At 39.4% G+C, this 20,380-nt stretch overlaps 1 protein-coding gene across 1 annotated transcript in view; it reads left to right on the plus strand.

Annotated features, from left to right (window-relative positions):
• Positions 1-316: 316 nt before the first annotated feature.
• CLSTN2 (calsyntenin 2) overlaps positions 317-20,380 on the plus strand; it is a 1,000,106-nt gene continuing 980,042 nt past the window's right edge. The window contains exon 1 of the mRNA XM_007493952.3: positions 317-920. Within this exon, the coding sequence (XP_007494014.2) occupies positions 800-920 (121 nt within the window). The 5' untranslated portion in view covers positions 317-799. The remainder of the gene's footprint in view (positions 921-20,380) is intronic.

A 20,380-nucleotide genomic window follows, 5' to 3' on the forward strand; every position in this document is an offset into this window, starting at 1 on the left:
GGACAAACCTCCAGAAGAACAGGCCTTTGGGTAGAGGAATAAGCAAAACCCCAAACTGCATTTTCCAAAGCACTACTTCCAGCTTGAGTAAAGGGAATGGGGGCCAGGCTTCCTTCAGGTGACCCAAACTGCACTTGTGCCATTATCCTATAGAAGACTGTCCCTAGATTTTTACCCCTCCTCCATTCCTAGTTTAAAACCTCCCATTTTCTAGCCTTTGCAATGGACTGGGTGCCCAGAAAGTGAGTGAGGGGCGCCTGCCAGTGGAGGCACCCCTAAGCTGGTGACAAGGGCTAACAAGCCGGGCATGCTCAGTGGACTGGGACAGGTGAAGGAGGCAGCTGGAGGTTTGAGGTTGGGGGGGAGGTGGCTCGGGAAAGGGCTGGGAGAGAAAGGTTGATGGAGGAAACTTAGGGAAGGCTTGTGACTGTCTCTAGGATTCCACTGTGGAATACAGTCTAGGAGCCCGACAAGCTTAGTGTCCGCTGCTCATGAATATGCACGAGCCACCTCCCTGTGACGTCACGGGCCGTCCCAGGGTGAGCGCCAGAGCAGCTTCGGGTCCACGGCAGTGAGCGCTATTGCCAGCAACCAGAGCGGTGTCCGCCGGAGCTAGGGTTTGTGTAAGAGCAGCGTCGGCAGTAGCAGCTTCAGCGGTGTCCGGAGCGCATCCAGCCCACTGAGGCCGGCCACCCACTCTGCAGCGGACAGCTCCTTCTCCCGTGTCAAGAACCGTGTTTGCTTGGAGCGGGTGTGGACTGTAGGAGGGTAGGCGCGCTCCGTCTCTCCAGCCTCAAGGATGCTGCTGGGGATGCTATGGTGGGTGCCAGTCCTGCTCTCGCTGGGCGTGGGGAGCAGCAGCAGCAGCAGCAGCAGCAGCAGTGGCAGCAGCCGTCGTCGCCGCCTCCTCGCGGCTAAAGGTGGGTGCAGAGGACAGCGGGGAAGTTTCCTTCTCCCGACAGAGTGGGGCGGTATGAGTGGCGGGTGGGGTGGGGTGGGGGGGCAGTCTGCAGAAGAGCGGGGTTTCCTGAGTCCAAGCTAAGGGAAGCGGAGTGATCGAGGGCAGTCTCGATAGCGACCTGGGCAAATGCTTTGCTTCTCTCCGGTCCTCCCTTTTACCTCCCCTGCCCCTCACCTCCTCCTCCGGGTTGTACATATGCGCCCCACTCCCCGGCCATTTCTCTTCGGTTTCGGCCTTTCCAGATACTCCTTCTCCACGAAGTAACCTGCCCTTAAGCAGCTCCCTAGCTAACAGAGTCCTCAGAGACTCAGCCGGCGTCCGCCTGGCTCTGACCTATTTGGATGCGGTGGAATGTAGGGTGGGAGTCAGAGAGGACAGGGCTCTAAGGGGAGATGGAGCGCAGCGAAAAAGCCGGTGAGACCAACTCAACTTTGATGCTCCTACACTTCCCGCCCCTGGGGTGGGGGGTGGGGGAGGAGGAGAGAGAGAGATTGAGGACTCTGCTTCATTCCCAATACTGAAGCCCCAAGTATGTGAGGGTTGGGGGCGGGGGGAGGAGTTATGGGTAGACTAAAAGTAACTGTAGAACTGTAGTTTAGCAGGAGATGTGGGGCAGTTGGTGCGGAGGGTCTGTTCACATCGAAGGCGACACAGGTATCCGCTCCTAGTCTTCGGAGGAATCATTGATGAATGACTTGATATGCAATAGGGATGCAAAAATGCTGCCTAAACCCCGGAGAAGACGAGGGCAAAAAGTTTGAGGCACTGGTGTCTAAGTGTCAATGGAAGGTGCGATTCTCTTGAGGAAACGCCTGACCTCGCTAAGCTAGTAAAAGTAGCTAAGTAGTCTGGCACAAGAAGCTACACGTCAAATACGAATATTTGCTATCTCCACCCCTCCCCCAGATGTTTTTTTCTGAAAAGCGCCTTTGAATGACCAACTGTCCCATATGTCCACCCCAGCCCTTTATAAAGGTTGTAGTCCCTGGCCTCAAATGTTCGGAATGGGAATTGTAGTATGCGTTGCTCCACCGGAAAGACTCTAAAAGCCGCCTCTAGGCGAGGCCTCAGAGCTTCCGAGGAAGGGAGTGAGGGAGTTGGCAGCTTTGAAATAGTCTGGTTACGTGTTTGCCACCCTGTGGCAGGGATTGGGTAGGTGGGTGAGGGCTCCAGAGGTCTGGGGTGGCGCGGACTGGGCAAGAGTAGCGGCAGGGTTGCTCCAATGCAGCATGGATATAACCTGTTGCTTCTCGGTGCTGTTGACTAGGCATACTCACGATTAGCTTGGGGGCTCATGAGAAATCAGTCGCGGAAAAAATCCGGGAAGGAAGCCTGCTTTCAGAAAGGATTCGGGGTGTTTTGTAGATCACGAAATAACACTTTGCTATTTAAAAAAGGAAAAGAGGGAGGAGTGACAAGGGCTTAGTTGAGCGTATCAAAAACCAAGGCACAATATCAAAACAAACCCGCATGAAGGTTGTCTGAATTGGAGCTATAAGTGGTTCAGAAGAAGTAAAAACCTCGGCTAATAATTAGTCTTCAGGGAGGCTGTTCAAGACCTGAAGTGTTAAAGCTTCTGACTCTGCTTTTCTTTCTTGTTATAGCAGATTTGGAAAGTGTGGTTAATTTCATTTATTCGGTTATATATCATATGTACATAGTTTAAAGACATTTTTCAGGAGAAAAAACAACTTCTGGTTTATTTCAAGTGTTCTCTTACACGCATGAAGAAGTTCTTCCTTAAAAAAAAAAAGATAGGGAATGTAATGCTTAGAAAAATATATTCTGACAGTTGTTGATAAGGAGTTAGCAAACTGAAGAGAAATCGTCCTTTTCAGACTTCCAGATTTGGATGCCTTTGAAAGATAAAAAGTTAAGTGTTTCTTTCCCCACTCACACACACTTGTTGGAACATGCAAGCCCATATTTTCTAATGATTTGGGTTATTTTGTTAAATTCTACATAATAAATTCACAAGCAGAAACTTGCAAGTAAACTAGTGGTGACTATTTTTATAGTGAAAGCAAACCTTCAAATGACCCTGAAAAGTTCATCTAATTCACTAACTTTGGGAAAGGATTGTGTTTTCAATATTGGGTTGTTTGTTTTGTTTTGTTTTTGCATCTATGATGCTCAGTCGCAGCAGTCTGACCATTTTTTAAAAAAAAGAATAACCTGGAAGCATGATAATGATGTTTTACTTCTTCAGGAATGGGCATATTGATGGGAGAATCTTTATTTTATATGTGTTGTGTAGCTTCAAAACAAAGACTTGGTTTTCTTCAGGGGTATAAAGAATTTTATTATTGAGTAGTTCAGAACAGGTGTTCATTGAATTCTGTATTTTTATATTCAGTTTCTTTTCCATCCAACCACTGGGTGGCTGCAAAGAGCATTTTTTTTTTTGTTGCAATAATTTTTTCAACAAATGTGTAATGGTTGATAAAAACAGAGACATTTATTATGACACTTTAGTTGGTGTTTACAAGCCTGGGTTACCTTACTCCACTTTACATGCTTTTTTGGATTTCCAGATCTCATAGAAGTTTAGAATAACATTAAAGATAATAAAGAAACACTTTCATTTATAACTCATCCTGCTTCTGACTTACTCATCTTTTTACTTTTGTATGATTGTCATCACTATTATTCCTGTCAATAAAATAGGAAAAGATTGAGGCTGGTGCTAAAAAGAGTTTATTTTGGGTGGGGGAGAGGGATTGCTTTCTTCAATCACATAATACCATACTGTATTCATCTGTAGGAACATATTTGGAGTCAAACTGCTCACAAAGTGTTGAAAGCCTCTTTAGGACTGCAGTTTAGAAGCTCACTGCTCCCTGATTTGAAGCCCTTGTAAGATGTCATGTCCACTGTGCACAGTTTGTGCTGCTTTTGTGTTCTGTGCATCTTGCTGTAGGGAGCAGAGCAGATAATCCCTGACAAATGTTTTGAGTTTCACAGCACCACAGTGCTTTCAGCACTTTGGTACTTTAGATTTTAAAAAATAATATAGTAGCTAAGTAGTTACTCTACCTCCCCCCTCCCCTGCCATTTCTCCTCACAGTACATAGATCATACAATAATACTAGCATGTTCAGATCAGAGCCCTTGTAGGAACCATATTATATAACTTGCTTATTTTGTGAGCAAAAATGGTGCAAGAATGCTGGGTCCAAATGATTCCAGGCCAAGGAAAAGATGTGAAGTAGAGAATGGAGGAATTAAAAGAAGGCTTACCTTCTCATAGGAGATAATTATATATAATCTAAATAAGGAGCAGTCTCAGTAGTGTGTTTTAAGAATTTGTTTATATTTCACTCATTTGACTCTAAATATCTTGAACATCAAGGTTATTCAGGACAATGTCTAAGCCATCAATCAGCAAGTCTTTGAATGATTGCTGAGTTCAATCCAGTTTTGGGTATTGTGGGTCATTAAAAAAAATTATAGAAGGTATGAGTAGCTTATAATCAGTCAAGGATACATTTAAACATTTGCAACAATTAAAAAACAATTTAATTAAGTGCTTAGCTATGTGCTAGTGATTGCAAACTAAGAGCAAAAAGAAATTATAGTGGTCAGGAATAATTGAGATAGGCTTCATGAAAAGGTGAGTCTTGGGCTGGACCTCGGAGAATGGATCAGATTTGAATAGGCAGAAAAGAGGAGGAAGACCTGGCAGAAGTTATCTGGGAATCATTATAGAAGAACAAGAAGCCCCAGGCATAATGTTCACTGATTCTCAGGCAGCTATAATTCACATTCAATACTGAGAAAGGTTTCTTTTCTAATATAGTCCACTGAGCCTCATCTTGCGTTTTAATGCCAGGAATTGTAAGTCTTAAGTGCCAGGGGCTATGGGAAGCACTGATGACTCTGTAAGGCTGAACTGTCTCTGTTGGAGATAGACCTTATTATTTAACTGTATTGCTACCTCCTTTGGTGATGAAGCTCCCCACAGCAATGTGGGAATCCAGCATTGTCTAAAAGGGGAAGGCAAGCAGGTAAGTATGCATCACTTTTATCTGAGCAAATCAAAACTTTTGTTGCCAGAAACAGATGTTTCTTTCTCTCTCTCAGAAGCTCAAAGGATTTCTCTAAGTATTCAAAGAGTAAGAGTCTTAAGAACTTGCTGAAGGGGTGAAAATGTCTTAGAATTCTTTAGGAGAATTATCCAGTTACCTTTTTTTTCCCCAAAACATGCTTTTTAGGGTTGAGACTGAGATTTCAACAAATACCCAAAAGGAAAAGGTCAAAAAAACAAAACAAAACAAACAAAACCTACCTGAAAGAATATCAGAGAAACCAATTCTGATAGGTACTTTGAAGCTTTGTATCTAGTTCTTTCAAAGAGAGTCATAACAAAAAGGCATTGCCTTGGAGTCAGGAAGATCTGGGTTCAAATTTTGCTTATGACACAACACAGCTCAGTGACCTTAGATAAGTTCCTTGCTTTTCTAAACCATCTATACTTCTCTAGGTAGCTTGAATAGACATATGGAAAGAATACTGAATTTGGACTCAGAGCTCTTAGGTTGAAATATTGCTTCTGCCATTGCTTATATGACCTAGGCAAGATCATTTAGCTTCTGGATGCCTCTGTTTTCTTATCTATAAAATGAAGGGAGTTGGATGACTTCTAGATGACCTTTATGGCCCCACGTTATAGCTAGGATTCTATGATCCTGATCCCTTAAGAAAAAAATCTCTTTCTTATTCCTGTTCTCTGAGCTTCCTCAGTCTAAAAATTAGAAAGCCACTCTTTTCCTGTTGAGACATTGAAGGCTTCTGTTGAAATGAACATTTATTTGGGAGGGAAACATATTCTATTATTCATCTTTTAACATATCAATACAATTTTTAATATGTTTTATTAAAACCCTTACCTTCTATCTTGGAATCAAAACTATGTATTGGTTCTAAGGCAGAAGAGTGGTAAGAGCTAGGCAGTGGGGGTTAAGTGACTTGCCCAGGGTCACACAGCTGAGAAGTGTCTGAGACCAGATTTGAACCTAGGACCTCCCATCTCTAGGCCTGGCTCTCAATCCACTGAACTACCCAGCTGCCCCTTAATATTTGTTGGTGTTTTTTTTTTATATTTTATAATCCTAATTCTCTTGCTTCCTCCCATCTCCACAAAAAGGCAAGTAATATGATATGGGTTGTACATATATTATCATATAATACATATTTCCATGTTCATCATATTGTGAAACAAGATACATTGTTTACATTAGAGAAGAAAAATCATGGAGGAAATTAAGAGCGATATGTTTCAAATTGTTCAAATCCAATTCCATCTGTTTCTTCTATGATGGTAGATATCGCCCCCCCTCCCTTTTTTGTCATGATTCTTGTCAAGATCCTTGCCTTCTTGATAAGAGTTGTCATTTATTATTGACCATCAGACATTATTATTGTTACTGTGTACAGCGTTCTCTTCTGGTCCTGCTCACTTTATTTGGCATCATTTCACATAAGTCTTTCTAGGCTTTTTTGTGATCATCTTGTCATTTCTTATGGTACAAGAGTATTCCATTACAATCATATACCACAACTTCTTTAGCCATTCCCCGTGATGGACGTCCCTTCAGTTTCCAGTTATTTGCCACCACATAAAGAAAGAGCTGCTATAAATATTTTTATACAGCAAAGTTCTTTCCCCTTATGTTAATCTCTTCGGGATACAGACCTATTCATGGTATTGCTGAAACAAAGATCATAGAGCTTGATGGCCTTTCAGGCATGAGTCATCCTTTAATATTTTTAACACAACTTATTTATGATCACCTAAGATGTGTAGATTTTGATGAGGGGAAGGAAAAGTAAAGGAGACACTGTCAATGCTAGCCATGGAGAGATTTCAGTAGAAGGGGGAGGAGATAAAATATAGGTAGCAAAGAATTAGAAGGAGAATCCTGGAAGCTTGATGGACAGACACAAAAATAAAGAGTTGTTGAAATCAAGCTCTGCTTACTCACAATTTTGCTAAGTCTTACAGACAAGTTAAATGTGGGATTCTGGAGTACAGGAAGTGTTCAAAAAAGAAGTCAAGTCAAGTAGCATTTGTTAAGTACCTGCTATGTTCTGGACACAAGAAAAGAAACTTCTGGGCTGAGGGATCAAACAGGGAAGTGTTCATGGAGAGGGTGAGATTCAATCTGGGTCTTGAAGGATAACTAGAATATGGACAGGTGTAGGAATACCTAGGGTATTCCAAGTGGAGCAGGATAAAGGCAGAATGTACAGGAGTGATTGGGTCAGTTATGTAGCACAGCAAATAGAGCTCAGGGCCTGGAGTCAGGAGGATCTGAGTTCAAATGCAGATTTAGACACTTAGTAGCAATGTGACCCTGGGCAAGTCACTTAGCCTTGTTTGCCTCAGTTTCCTCATCTGTGAAATGGCTTGGAGAAGGGAATGGCAGACCACTCCATTATCTTTGCCAAGAAAAGCCCAGACAGGCTCCCAAAGAGTCAGATACAACTCAAAAACAACAATAGCAACAATACAGGAGGTAATAAGAAAACCAGGCAGGTAGAGAAAAGAGAGTTGGATATGGAGTTAAATAATCTGCATTGATACCAGGTTCTATCACTTAAATTTTGTGTAACAGTGAGCAAGCCAAAGTCTAGGCCTCCATTTCCTTGTCAATAGAAAGAGAGGCCTGGAGATGATGGCCTCTACAGTTTTTTTTTTAACTCTAAATCTATGATCCTATAAATATATTGCTACGATAGGAATTAAGGTAAAAATAGATAGGCAGACTTCCCTCTCACATTATGAGCCTCTAGAAACTTGTCCATGGGGCCATGACACTTGTGTATTGATGACAATCACAGCAGCTCACATTTCTTTAACATTTTAAGCTTTACAAAGTTATTTCCACACAACAACCCTGTAGGGGAGATAGTACAAATATTACTCTCTTTATTTGATTAATTAGTTAAGTGAGGCTCTGGCAGGCAAAATGACTGGGTACAAAGCTGGGAACAAGGCAGAACCTGGATAAGAACCTATGTCTTTTGATTTCAAATCCAATTTTCATTATGCCATGCTGTGCCACTGATGTGTGCTTACGTTAAGACCTTAAAAATTACTGGACTGCAACTATCATGCTTGTACAGCCATTTAACAAAAAATCTCCACCACTGAATCTCAGATTTAGAAGAATGCTCCCATGGTCCTTCTTCAGAGGTCATCTGTGTTAACTCTTCAGTATTGGTTTCACCGCTAATTTAAACATGGCACTGAGTCATCCTTTATGATGGTAGTACAGTATTTCCATTTTTAAAAGTGGTAGCTGATATTTTAGCAGAAAATCATTGAGTCTGTGGTTTTTCTTAGACTACTTCTCTGTTTTACTTCATGTTAAGAACTTGTCATGTTCAGAGCCTCACTTTCATAATTAATCAAATGGGGATAGTAATATTTGTACCACTTATCTTTTAGAGTTGTGAGGAAACCAGCCTAATCCTAATTTGAGTTGAGACTCAAAGCCATGATTTTTATCTTATATCCCAATCTAAGATCTTTCTACCTTTTAGGCTTCTTGGTACAGTAGAAAGAACACTTGAATTTAGACTTAGAACATGAATTTGAATCCTGACTTTACCACTACAGCTTTTTGATAGAGTTCAAGTCACTTGACCCCTCTGAGCCTTCAACTTCTCATTCATAAGATGAAAGACTAGATGGTCTCTAGGAGTCTTTAAGCTTTACATCCTTTGAAAATTATGAAACAGTTTGACCTAGTCAGAGGTAAAATAGGCAGTTCATATGATATAAGTGGTAATGGGAGTTGTATCTGCTGGAAAATAACCCCTTTTTTGGCTATAAATGTCCCCAGATGGTTAAAACTTGATCCTCTAACAACTACGTATAAATTATTTCAGAAAGAGAATTGCCCAAATGGAGCAAAAAAAAAACAAACAGATTTTCTGTGTTCATAATTTTATTGAAGGCCAGTAGAGCTTACTAGCTCTGTGGCCCTGGGAAGGTCACACATGCAATTTTCTTTCACCAAAGAACAAAGTTTTTTATAAATTTTCAATGGTTTACTTTTTATATTACCCTTTTTCCTGTGGTGGACCATCTTATACCCAGAACCCAGTGGAGAGCAGCGCCAGAACCAAGGACAAGACCAGAGCTGCTTATCATACTTCCCTAACCCAAGGTCCCCAGAAAACAATACAGACAGTTGAAGAAACAAATTATAGCACTCAGAAGGTAATTTCCTCGTGGAAATTTTCTTGATGGGTCACTCTTATAATAGCAGATTTGGATTGTTGCTTATGGGTTTGAAGATGTTGTCCTTAATCTCTCCCACAAAGCTCACTCATTCTACTCTCATGCCTTTGACAGGACATATCTGTTCAGAATATGTCCTCCTAGTCTCATCCTCTGCATCACCTCAAAACCATTCCTTTATCTAATGAGCCAGCTTAAGCCTCTAGTCTTCTGGCCTGAGGGTTCCTCACCTGGGGTCTGTGAACTTAAAAACAAATTACGAGAACTGCATTTCAACCTAATTGAAATATGATTTGTAATCCTGTGTATTTTATTTTATGAATTTAAAAACATTACTTTGAGAAAGGGTCTATAGGCTTTGCCAGACTGCCAAAAGCTTTCACCAAAAAAGATTGAGTCCCTGCTCTAGGAAATTAATTTCCTTCACTCACCTTGCTCATTTGGCACACTCTTACACTTTGTGTTCATCCCACACTTTAAATAGTGTTCTTTGCACTATCACATGCTTTTTATAGTCATTACAGTTTATATATTTGCTTTCCTCTTATTGGTTAATCATTCACTTAAGAGATATATGCATATATATATACAGACAAATCTGTGTATATAGCATATATTATGCAAGCATATGTATGAGTACATAGACTTATTGGAATGAAATCGATAACTTCCTAATACCTTAGAAGCCAGAAAAAAATATCTACTGAAGGCAATAGCATGTCAGTGAAGTTTTCTCTTAAATCAAGTTTGGAATATTGCTTTTGTCATTTTGAATTTTCTTGAAATTGTCTGAATCTTGGCAGATTTTTACAGAGTGGCTCCCACTCAAAGATACTATATTCACAGAACCTTCGTAGGGGTGTAATTTCAGATTGGACATTTTTGTAATGCCCTTTGCAAGTGTTGTTTACGTTATGTAAGTACACTGAGCTTGTGACCCCTGGACTACTTTTCTTGATGTTCTGTAATGTGAATGGTGTGATATCATGAAAAAAGCAATGGACCAGGAGAAGGGGAACATGTGTTCTTTTCCTGGTTCCTCTGCTAACTTGCTATCCGTTCTTTGCTAAATCAGCTCCCTTTTGTGCCAGTTTATTAAATGAGGAAGATAATAGCAACACTACCTAGCTTGGGGCAATGGATAAATCTCTGGATTTGGAGTCAGGAAGACTCATTTGGCTCTAGACACTTACTATCTGTGTGACTCTGGGCAAGTCACTTAATCCTTTCTGTCTCAGTTTCCTCATATGTAAAATGAAACAGGGAAGGAAATGGCAAAGCACTCCAGTATCTTTGCTAAGAAAACCCTAAATGGGGTCATGAAGAGTGTGTCTAAAAATGAGTTAACATGAACCTAGCTCAGGGAGTTGTGAGGAAAATACTTTGTAAAACATAAAGAATTGTATAAATGTGTTTTTACTAGAAGTAGCATTTAATCTCTCAGTTTCCCACTTCGTGAAATGTGATCACAAAGCCTGATTTATCTGCCTTATCAACCTTGCTGGGAGGTGTAATGAAATATCAAATGTCAGAATGCTTTGAAATGCCTAGATACATTGTGTAAATGCAACAATCATGTTCAGATATTTACATGGGTCTTTTTAGTGAAAAATGGATTGTTTTTTATTCGTTTTAAAATTGCTCTAAAAGTTTAATTAATTTTGCATTTAATAGAAATTAGAACTCAACATCAGCCCTTTCTGGTTTTTTGATGTATCGGCTGCATATGTCACACAGCTGGTGGTCACCATGGTTACATGTTGAATGCAACAACAGCAGTTGCAGTCCCATAAATTTTCAGTGAAGAACAAGTCAAAACTGTTAATATTATGTCAAGTAGATGTGTCGTTTTCCCAATTTGCATGGATAACTGCATTGCAGCAAATTAATTAAAACAGATAAATGTTAATCTAATGCATGCCTCCTTGTAATTAATGAAATATAACCATTATAAGAATCTTTGATTTATTATTTCAATTTATAAAATGCTGAATTTTACTATAAAGTTAGATACATTAATAGAAGAATCTGATCTATCTATAATATTAGAAAAAATCACATTTCTATAAATTAATCACTCTGTAAAAAGATATAGTTCATTAACATCATGAACCGAAAGTGTTAGATGTAAATTAGATTAACCTTTTTGGTGACACTTTCATTTATATTGTACATTCTATCAGAGCTCAAAGCACTTTACATATATTAATTCAATTAACCCTCCCCAGACCTCAGCTAAGTAAGCACATATATCAAAGTTAGAAGGGAGGAGAAATGAAACCTTTCAGAAATATCGAAGTTCCACTCTCAGAATGTATTATTTATGACTTCCTTTGCAGCAGTACAGTTTATCCCAGACTTACATAGCCTGAGTACCTGGTTGGGTGTTGATGCTTCCTCTTTTGCTGCTGGGATTCACTTAGCGGGTCTCTGCTTCCCTCTCCCCCCCCCTCACCCCCTTTCCAGATAGGCTTCTGCTTGTTTAACAGGACGGGCTGTCAGAACACTCAGGGGGCTGTGAAGTAGGCACGCAGCTTTGTGTTGGCCTGAGCTGTTTACATAGCTGCCTGGTAGCTCCCAGATCTCTCTCCTGTCTCTCCTGACTTTGGACTCCCTTGTTGCCGAAAATCTAAAGACTCAGGTAGCATACATGCCAAAGAATCCAGTGAGCTCTACAGCTGGCTCAGGCACTGATTAGGCAGGCACAAAGGAGACCCTGAATTGAAGGACTTCCCTCATGATACCTTTTGTCTTGGCTGTTCTCTCTGGGGAAGGGAGCCCATTTTGTTTTTGCTTGGGGCATGAGAATGGAAACTGTTGATCTTGTACATGGGATCAAAGGATCATCCTTAAAGCTCGAAGAGACCTTTTACAGTTCACCTAGTCCAATCCCCTCATTTTATCAATATAGACTTGAGGCAAGGTCATATAGACAGTGAGTAGCAGAAATGGGATTTGAACTAAGTCAATGCTTTTCTCTCTCTCCAGCCTCACTGATGGTCGGAGTTCATTGTGTTTGGCTCTGAGATTGGCTTTACAAAAGATTTAACCCATAGACATGTACAGGGCACAGGCTGATGTATAGACCTTACCATTATCAGTGGTTCTTTAGGGCTACACTTTTGCATGCCTATGGTTTAACGAGAATTTCCCAATTTTAAAGTAGACATATACAATGGGAACAGCATTGACCACAGAATAAGGAAACCTGGTGACTCTTTGGGGCAAGTTACTCAATTTCCAAATAGCAATTTCTGAATTTCTATTTTTTTAATATGCTAAAAAAAATGGAGGTTAGACTAGATGATCTCTAAGGACCTCTATAGCTAAAAAACAAAAATGAAAAAAAAAACTAATTTTGTAGCCTGGGCCCCTGTTGTCAGAGCAAAAATCTTATTTACTTATTCCAAACTGATGAATTAGGGATGTAGGTGTTAGACATTAGGTGATAGAGACTTCCTTTCTTTTTTTTTAACCTAAGCTAATACTTCCTCTGCATTAAATCTCCTCCATAAATCATACAATACTAACAACAATGAACATTTCTAAATACTTTGACATCTTCAAAGTGTTTTATGTACATTATCTTTTTGATGCTTAACAACCATCCTTTGAGGTATATTTAGTTATTTAGGTATATTTATTTATTAACCCATTTTACATATGAGGAAGCTCATGAGATGTTGTTATTCCTGATTACATAGCTACTACATATAAGAGGTAAGATTTGAACCTAGGTATTACTGATGGGGGCAAGGGCAGCTTGGTGACCCAATGGATAGAGTGATGCTTGGAGTCTCATCTTCCTGAGCTCAAATCTGGCTTCAGACACTTACTAGCTGTGTGATCCTGGGCAAATCCCTTCACCCTACTTGTCTCCATTTTCTTATCTGGAAAATGAGCTGGAGAAGGCAATGGCAACTCCATTATCTTTGCCAAGAAAACCCTAACTGGGGTCATGAAGACTTGGACACAACTGAAACTACTGAATAACAATAAAAATTCCTGATTGCAAACCCAACACTCTTTTCTTAACACCTTTCTTTGCCAAGTGACTGGACTATTCTAATAACTTCCTAGCAATTGCGTACCTCTACTCTCTTCTCTCCAATCTGTCTTCCATTACTCTTGCTAGACATCTTGCATTCTTGTCATTCCTCAGCTCAGAAATCTTCACTGATTAAGTTCTTATTCTTTTGACTGACATTCAAATATTGATATAATGGAATTGGAGGTAGACCTCTCTTTTCAACCTTTTTTCAAAATACTGCCCTAGTCAGTCGTTATTATACTCTAACCAAACTTGGTAACTGTATTTTCTGAACATGCCCAGATGTCCCCAACACTGCACATGCTCTTCTCTATGTCTGGAAGTGTTTCTCTCTCCATTTTTAGGGAATTCCTAGCTATTCATTAAAACCCAACTTAAATCCTAAATTAAAGTAACATTTTTTCATATAATACTTTGTTTTGAACCTCTCTAATTCACTTATCAAATTTTGTACATTAACAGTTATCTCCATTTGTTTCTTTATTGCTGTTGCTATTTAGTTGTTTTTAGTCAGGTCCAACTCTTCAAGATCCTAATTGGGGATTTCTTGGCAAAGATATTAGATAGGTTTGCCATTTCCTTCTTGAGCTTATTTGACAGATGAAGAAACTGAGGCAAACAGGGTTAAATAACTTGCCTAGGGTCACACTGCTAGTAAGTGTCTGAGGCTGGATTTGAACTCAAGTTTTTTTAATTTCAGTCCTGGAACTCCATTCACTGCCACATTGTGCCACCTAACTGCTCTGATGGTATTTTATCTCACTACTATAGGATGAACCTGAAGAACTTTGTGTCCTCTCCAGCCCTTGTACAGTATTTTTATATGGTATATATTTGATAAAAGTTTGTTAAATTTAACTTGACTATGTTACTCCTTCTCATGGAACTGTTATAATTAAAGAGAATCTTGGAGTGGCAAGAGGAGATGTAACTAAGAAATTCTTCCACTTGGGTAAAAATAATTTGGGGAGTGGATTACATGTTCAGAGTATAGTTTCAAGTGCGTTTGTTCTGGGAGATGGTGAAGACGATGATCTTACTTTCTTACCCAGTCTCAGAGCCAGCCTCCATTCCAAGTTCCTTGTAAGGATGCAGGTAAGAGAACTATAAGAAGTCCCTGGGATGCCATGGTGGGAGGGGACACTAACAGAGAGCCCACCTCAGAATGTAAGATGAAGCCCCACACTAGTGGTAGCTCTGGGGGTCAGTGATCAATGAAAAGGGATGAGTGAGACTTTCAGAACTCTGCAGGTAGGAGAAATGCTTTTTGCGTAGGGAGTTTTCCTTCCTATCCCTGAAGCTACTTCATCTTCAATGTGAGACGATTTGAGAAGATTTATTTCTAATGCTGTATCCTTTAAAAAATTTCCAAATAATGCTCTATATTTGATAGGGCTTAGTATTTTTTAGGACTCTTTCCTCATTCCTTTGTCCTGACATGCTCTCACATTCCCTGCTCCAGAGCAGCTTCTAAAATTGGGGTGATTAAGATTGAGATTGTGAGCCCATCTTGTCTGGGAAACAAGAACTAATTTAAGCCAACTATGTCCGTGGGGTGGAGGGCAGCATGGCAAAATCCTTGGGTCACCCATTGGAGTGAACAGATGGGGGTCACTCTGAACCAGACATAACATAATCTCTTGATCTAGATATTGGAATCCTATGATAAGACATGTGGTTCTCCCTTTAATATGACAGAATCAAGGAGGGACTGGAGAATCTTGGCTCACTTTTTCATTAGGTATCCACAAATTAAGATGTCTTGGGGAAGAATGTATAACGAGCTTTCAAAATTAGATTTAATGACTCAAGATGCTGAATGAATTTTTCTTTGATCACCAAGGGAGATCGCTGACCAATTAATTTATTGATTATTGCTAGTGTGATAAATAAATTGATTTTCCAACTTGGAATCTAATCTCTTGGAATTTTAAATCTTCACAGGTAGAAAGGTCTATTCTCATACTTCCATCTAACATGGTAGTGATTCTTCAGGAAAAGTAGTTCCACCTTAGTTCATTGGACTTTTGTTATTTCTCGTTGGATACATATATCAGAAGCCACTGTATTTGCCAATTTAATTAAATAAACATTGACCATCTTCTAAAGGAGGTGTCCATTGTGATAACATTAGTCATCCACATATGAGGTAGATAGATGGATAGAATGTTGGGCCTGGAGTTGGGAAGATCTGAGTTTGAATCTAGCCATAGACACTGACTAGATATGTGACCTGGGACAAATCACTTGTCCTCTGGTTTTCTCAGTTTCCTCAAATGTAAAATGGGGATAATAATAGCATTTACTTTCTAGGGTTGTGAAGATTGAAGGAGATACTATTTGTACAATGCTTAGCATGGTGTTTGGCATGTAGTGTGTGATATATAAATGCTTATTCCTTTCCTTTGTGTAGAGCACAGAACTTGCTCCTAGTCTGATCTCCCAAAACTTTCTCTGATGATTCTGCCTTTTGGAACTGAACCAGAAGTGTGAAACAGGAATCAGAATTAAGACTTTCCTATGCAATAACTTATTTGCAAATTCAAAGGTGAAAATTTTTTTTATATATTAGAGCTGAAAGGAACCTCAGAGATCATTTTGTAGATTAGGAAACTGTAAACAAGAGAGATTAAGTGACTTGTATTTTGGGGAAGGGCACTGGAGAGGAGAGAATTGTGGGAGGGAAAGAGAGTTCTTATTACAATTAAACTAATAAAAATTGCCTTCAGAAATTCTCCAACTCACCTAAGAAAAGTTTCTCTGTTAGTTATTATTTTGGAAGGGGAATTTAATTATTTCAGTTTTACTGCACCATCATCAGAAATGTCAAATGGCTGCTTCTAGTTTGACTATTAATTGTACTTTTTATTATGTTTAAAACTCTGGTGATTTATTCTTCTCTTAATCAGATGTCATGATGAAAGCATTTTTATTGTACTTGAATTTTTTCTCTTCAGATAAGAATATTTACTCTCTCTTTTCTTCTACAAGTTAATTTCTTCCTTTGCTTGTTTGAGAGAATGAAATTCAGACAGAAACTAGTCAAGTGTCCTCTGTCTTAAACGGTGCCGTGCTTTGTTTTTTTTGATTGTTTTGCCATTTTTCATTCTGTCCTCATGGTCTACTGAGTAGAGGAGAGTCTGGGAATACCTGAAGGATCTATGATGTTGTCAGCATAAGAAGAGCACTCTTTACAACCTATCTTTAGCTTAGTAGATAAAGTCCTTGGGAGTTTCCTGAATTATGTAGAGGTTGAGTGACTAGCTCAGTTATATAGCTAATATTTCTCAGAGGCTGTACTTGAACTCATGTCTTTCTTACTCCAAGCCCAGCATTCTTTCCATTTTGCTAAGTTGTCTACATTAGGAAGAGAAGTACCTGAAACATTTTTAATATAGTTAGTAGAAGGTATAACAAAGGATGTAAGTTTAAAATTGATTTACCGTGATGTATGCTAACTAATGTGATGGATATGCCAATTAGACTATACTGATCAATGTATGCAATTAAACTTTATTAATCAATACTTGCAAATATCAACTCCTCTAGGAACAAACTATGAACCTCATTCCTGAAGGTCCTCATAAACGTGTGGTACCAGTGCTTAGACAAGGTTTCCTCTGCTTAGCTCGAGGCTGTGTGTGTTCTCACAAGACTCCAGTCAGCACAGAAACTCACCACAAGATGAAGGCTTAAAACAAAATGGAGTTGCTTAGATCAAGTTGACATTTTTATTGTTACTACAGAGGGAATACTTCTAATTCTTCTGCCCTTTTCTCTGCTCTCAGATCCTTCACACTTCCAAGGCACCCATTACTAATAGGATCCTTAGGAAAATTTGTCCAGTCAACTTTGTGAATTAGTACTTACTTGCTTTTAGGTTGTTGTCTTATTGTTCAGCTGCTTGTCATGTCTGACTCTTTGCGACCCCATTTGTTTTTTTTTTTTTTTGTAAAGATCCTGGAGCACTTTGCCATTTCCTTCTCCAGCTCATTTTACAGATGAAGAAACTGAGGCAAATAGGGTTAGGTGAGTTGCCCAGGGTCACACAGCTAGCAAGTATCTGTGGCCAGATTTGAACTCAGGAATGAATCTTCCTAACTCCTAGCCTAGCACTCTATCCACTGTATCACCTAGCTATTCCCTATCTTTTAGGCTGGAAATATAAAACTTCAACAAAATTAGAAGGCAAACAATCTTTTAAACTCATTCTCATTTAGATTTTATGTTCTTAGGATACCAAGTAACACCACTCTACAGTATCCTGTCCTCTCTCCCTCTCTGTTTTAGAGAGGAAATTTGTATTTTAAAGGGGGAGCTGGGAAATGGTATTAATTAGCTGAAAGGAATGACTCTTTAGCCAGTCAACCAGCATTTATTAAATGCCCACAATCTGCCAGATGCCCTGCTGAATGCTGGAAATACACAGAAAGGATGGGAGAAAAACATGTCTCACAGTCTAATGGGCAAGACAATATAAACAACTATGTACATATATGAGTTATATACAAGTTTAATGGAAGGTAATCTCAGGGGAAAGCATTATCCTGAGATGGAGAGAAAATGGAAAAAAAACTTACTAAGGAATTTAGGATGTAAGCTGAATCAAAAAGGAGACCAGGGAAACCCGGAGGTGGAGGTAGAGGTGAGTAGGGAAAGATTTCCAGATGGAGTACAGCCAGAGAAAATGCCCTGTCAGAGGAACAACAAGTGGATGAGTGAATCTGGATCATAGAGTACATCTAGGGGGATTACTTGAAATTCAGAAGAATGGAGTGGTAAGAAGGATTAGATGGTGAAGGACAATTTAAAGCCAAGATAAAGATTTTGTTTCTATCCTAGAGGTGACAGGGAGCCATTGGAGTTTATTGAATAGGGCTTGACATAGTGTAGTCAGAGCTGTGCTTTAGGGAGATCACTTTGACAGCTAAGTGGAGGGCAGCTTCGAGTAGGGAAGAGTCTTAAGACAGAGTTCAATCAGATTGCAGTTGTCCAGGTGATGAGGTCTTGTACCCGGTTATCAGCTCTGTGAGAGGACATAAAAGGACATATGTTGTGAAGATACCAAAGATAAGATTTGACAATATATTGGCTATGTAGGGTGAATTTAAGTAGGTAGTCTATTCATTTAAACATTTATTAAGTTCCCACTATGCTAAGTACTAGAGTTACAAAGAAAGGCAAAAATATGGTTCCTGCTCTCCAGTAGCTGACAGTCTGATGGAAGACAGCATGCAAACCACTATGTTCAAATAATATATAAACAGGGTAAATTGTAGGTAGTCAATAGAGGAAAGGTACTAGCCTTAAAGGGGTTGAAGAAAGGTTTCCTGTAGAAGATGAAATTTGAGTTGTAATTTGAAGGAATTCAAGGAAACCAAGTGGTCCAGATGATAAGTAAAATCATTGTAAGTATTAGATATGGCTAATGAAAATGACCACAGTGGAGTACCTTGTGAAAGGAACAGCAAACAGCAAGCAGTCCTGTGCCAATGGATTGAGGAGGACATCAAGGTATGGTATAAGAAAATTGGAAAGGCAAAAGAGGTAAGTTATGAAAGACTTTGAACATCAAAAAGAGGATTTTATATTTAATCCTGGAGGGCATTGGGAGCCACTGAATTTGATTGAATCAGGAGCTAATATGATCACTTTAGGAAAAAAAGACCACTTGGACTGCTGAGTGCAGGATGGACTGAAGTGGGAAGAAACTTCCTGGCTGGAAGATCAAGCAGCAGATTATTTCAGTAGCCCAAATATGAGGTAATAAAATGGCCTGCACTAAATTGGTGGTAGTGTCAGAGGAGATAAGGAGTTGTATATGAAAAATGTTAAAAATGTAGAATCTGCAGCATATTAGATTGGGGGGGTGAGAGTGGGGAGTCAATGATGATACCTAGATTGTGAGCCTGGGTGACTGGGAGGATGGATGTACCCTCGATAGCAATAGGGATGTTTGAGAGAGGGGGAGGGTTTGGGGGAAAGATAATGAAGATAGTCTTGGACAAGATGAGTTTAAGATGTTTACATGAAATCTAGTTAAAAATGTCTAATAGGCAGATAGAAATGAAAGAAGGGAGGTCAGTAGAGATATTAGAGCTTCATAAATAAATTTGAGAATTATCTACATAGAGATTATAATTGAATCTGTGGGAGCTGATGATAGATTACAAACTAGAAGAAAAATATGAAGGGAGAAGAGAAAAGGCCCAAGACAGAGTCCTGGATAAAATATATTGTTATAGGCTATAAATCTAGCAAAGGAAACTGAGGAGTGGTAAGATAGATAGAAAAACAAACTGGGGGAGTATAGGGTTAGAAAACCTTAGAAGACAGTACTGAGGAGAAAAGGGCAATAGATCAAATAGTCAAAGGCTTCATCTTCAGAATGAGGAATGAGAGAAAACTATTAGATTTGGCAATTAATAAATCATTAATAACTTGGGATAAATCTCTTTTGGTTGAATTATGAAGTTGGAAGTCAGATTTAAGAAGAGTGGAGGGATGGATCTCTTGTAGATGACCTTATCAAGGAATTTGGCCACAAAAGGGAGGAGAAATTTGGGAGGATAAAGTAGTAATAGTGGAACTGAGTGTGGATTTTTTGAGTATGTGGGAAATAAGGGCAATTTTTTAGGAAGAAGGAAAAGAGTCAGGAGAAAGAGAGAGACTGAAGATAAATGAGGGAGTGGAGAGTAATAGAGGAGACAATCTGCTAAAGATGATGGATGGGATGGAAATGGATTATTTGTGCATAAAGAAGGGTTTACCTTGGCAAAGAAGAGGGTCATCTCTTCATGTGAAATAGGTGTAAAGGCAGAAATAGTGGCACAAGGCTTTTGAGAGATATGAGATGAGCAACAAGAGAGAAGAGAAAGCTATTGGCAAGTGGCCTAAATTCAGTGAAATATGAGAAAGTGTGGCTAGCTAGATGCAGGGGAATGGAGAGATTTTAGGAGAGAAGGAAAGTTTTGAAAAGGCATTGTGGTAAGTGAAATAGTGTATCAATTTAGAGGTTCAGAAGGATTGCCTTGATATAAGGAGAGTGCACTTGAGAGACCATAATATGATTTTTTTTTCCATTTTAGTTTGTCAACTTGTGAGTAGGAACAAAGGC

Source organism: Monodelphis domestica, chromosome 4, assembly GCF_027887165.1.
Source record: "Monodelphis domestica isolate mMonDom1 chromosome 4, mMonDom1.pri, whole genome shotgun sequence".
Taxonomy (NCBI): Eukaryota; Metazoa; Chordata; class Mammalia; order Didelphimorphia; family Didelphidae; genus Monodelphis; species Monodelphis domestica.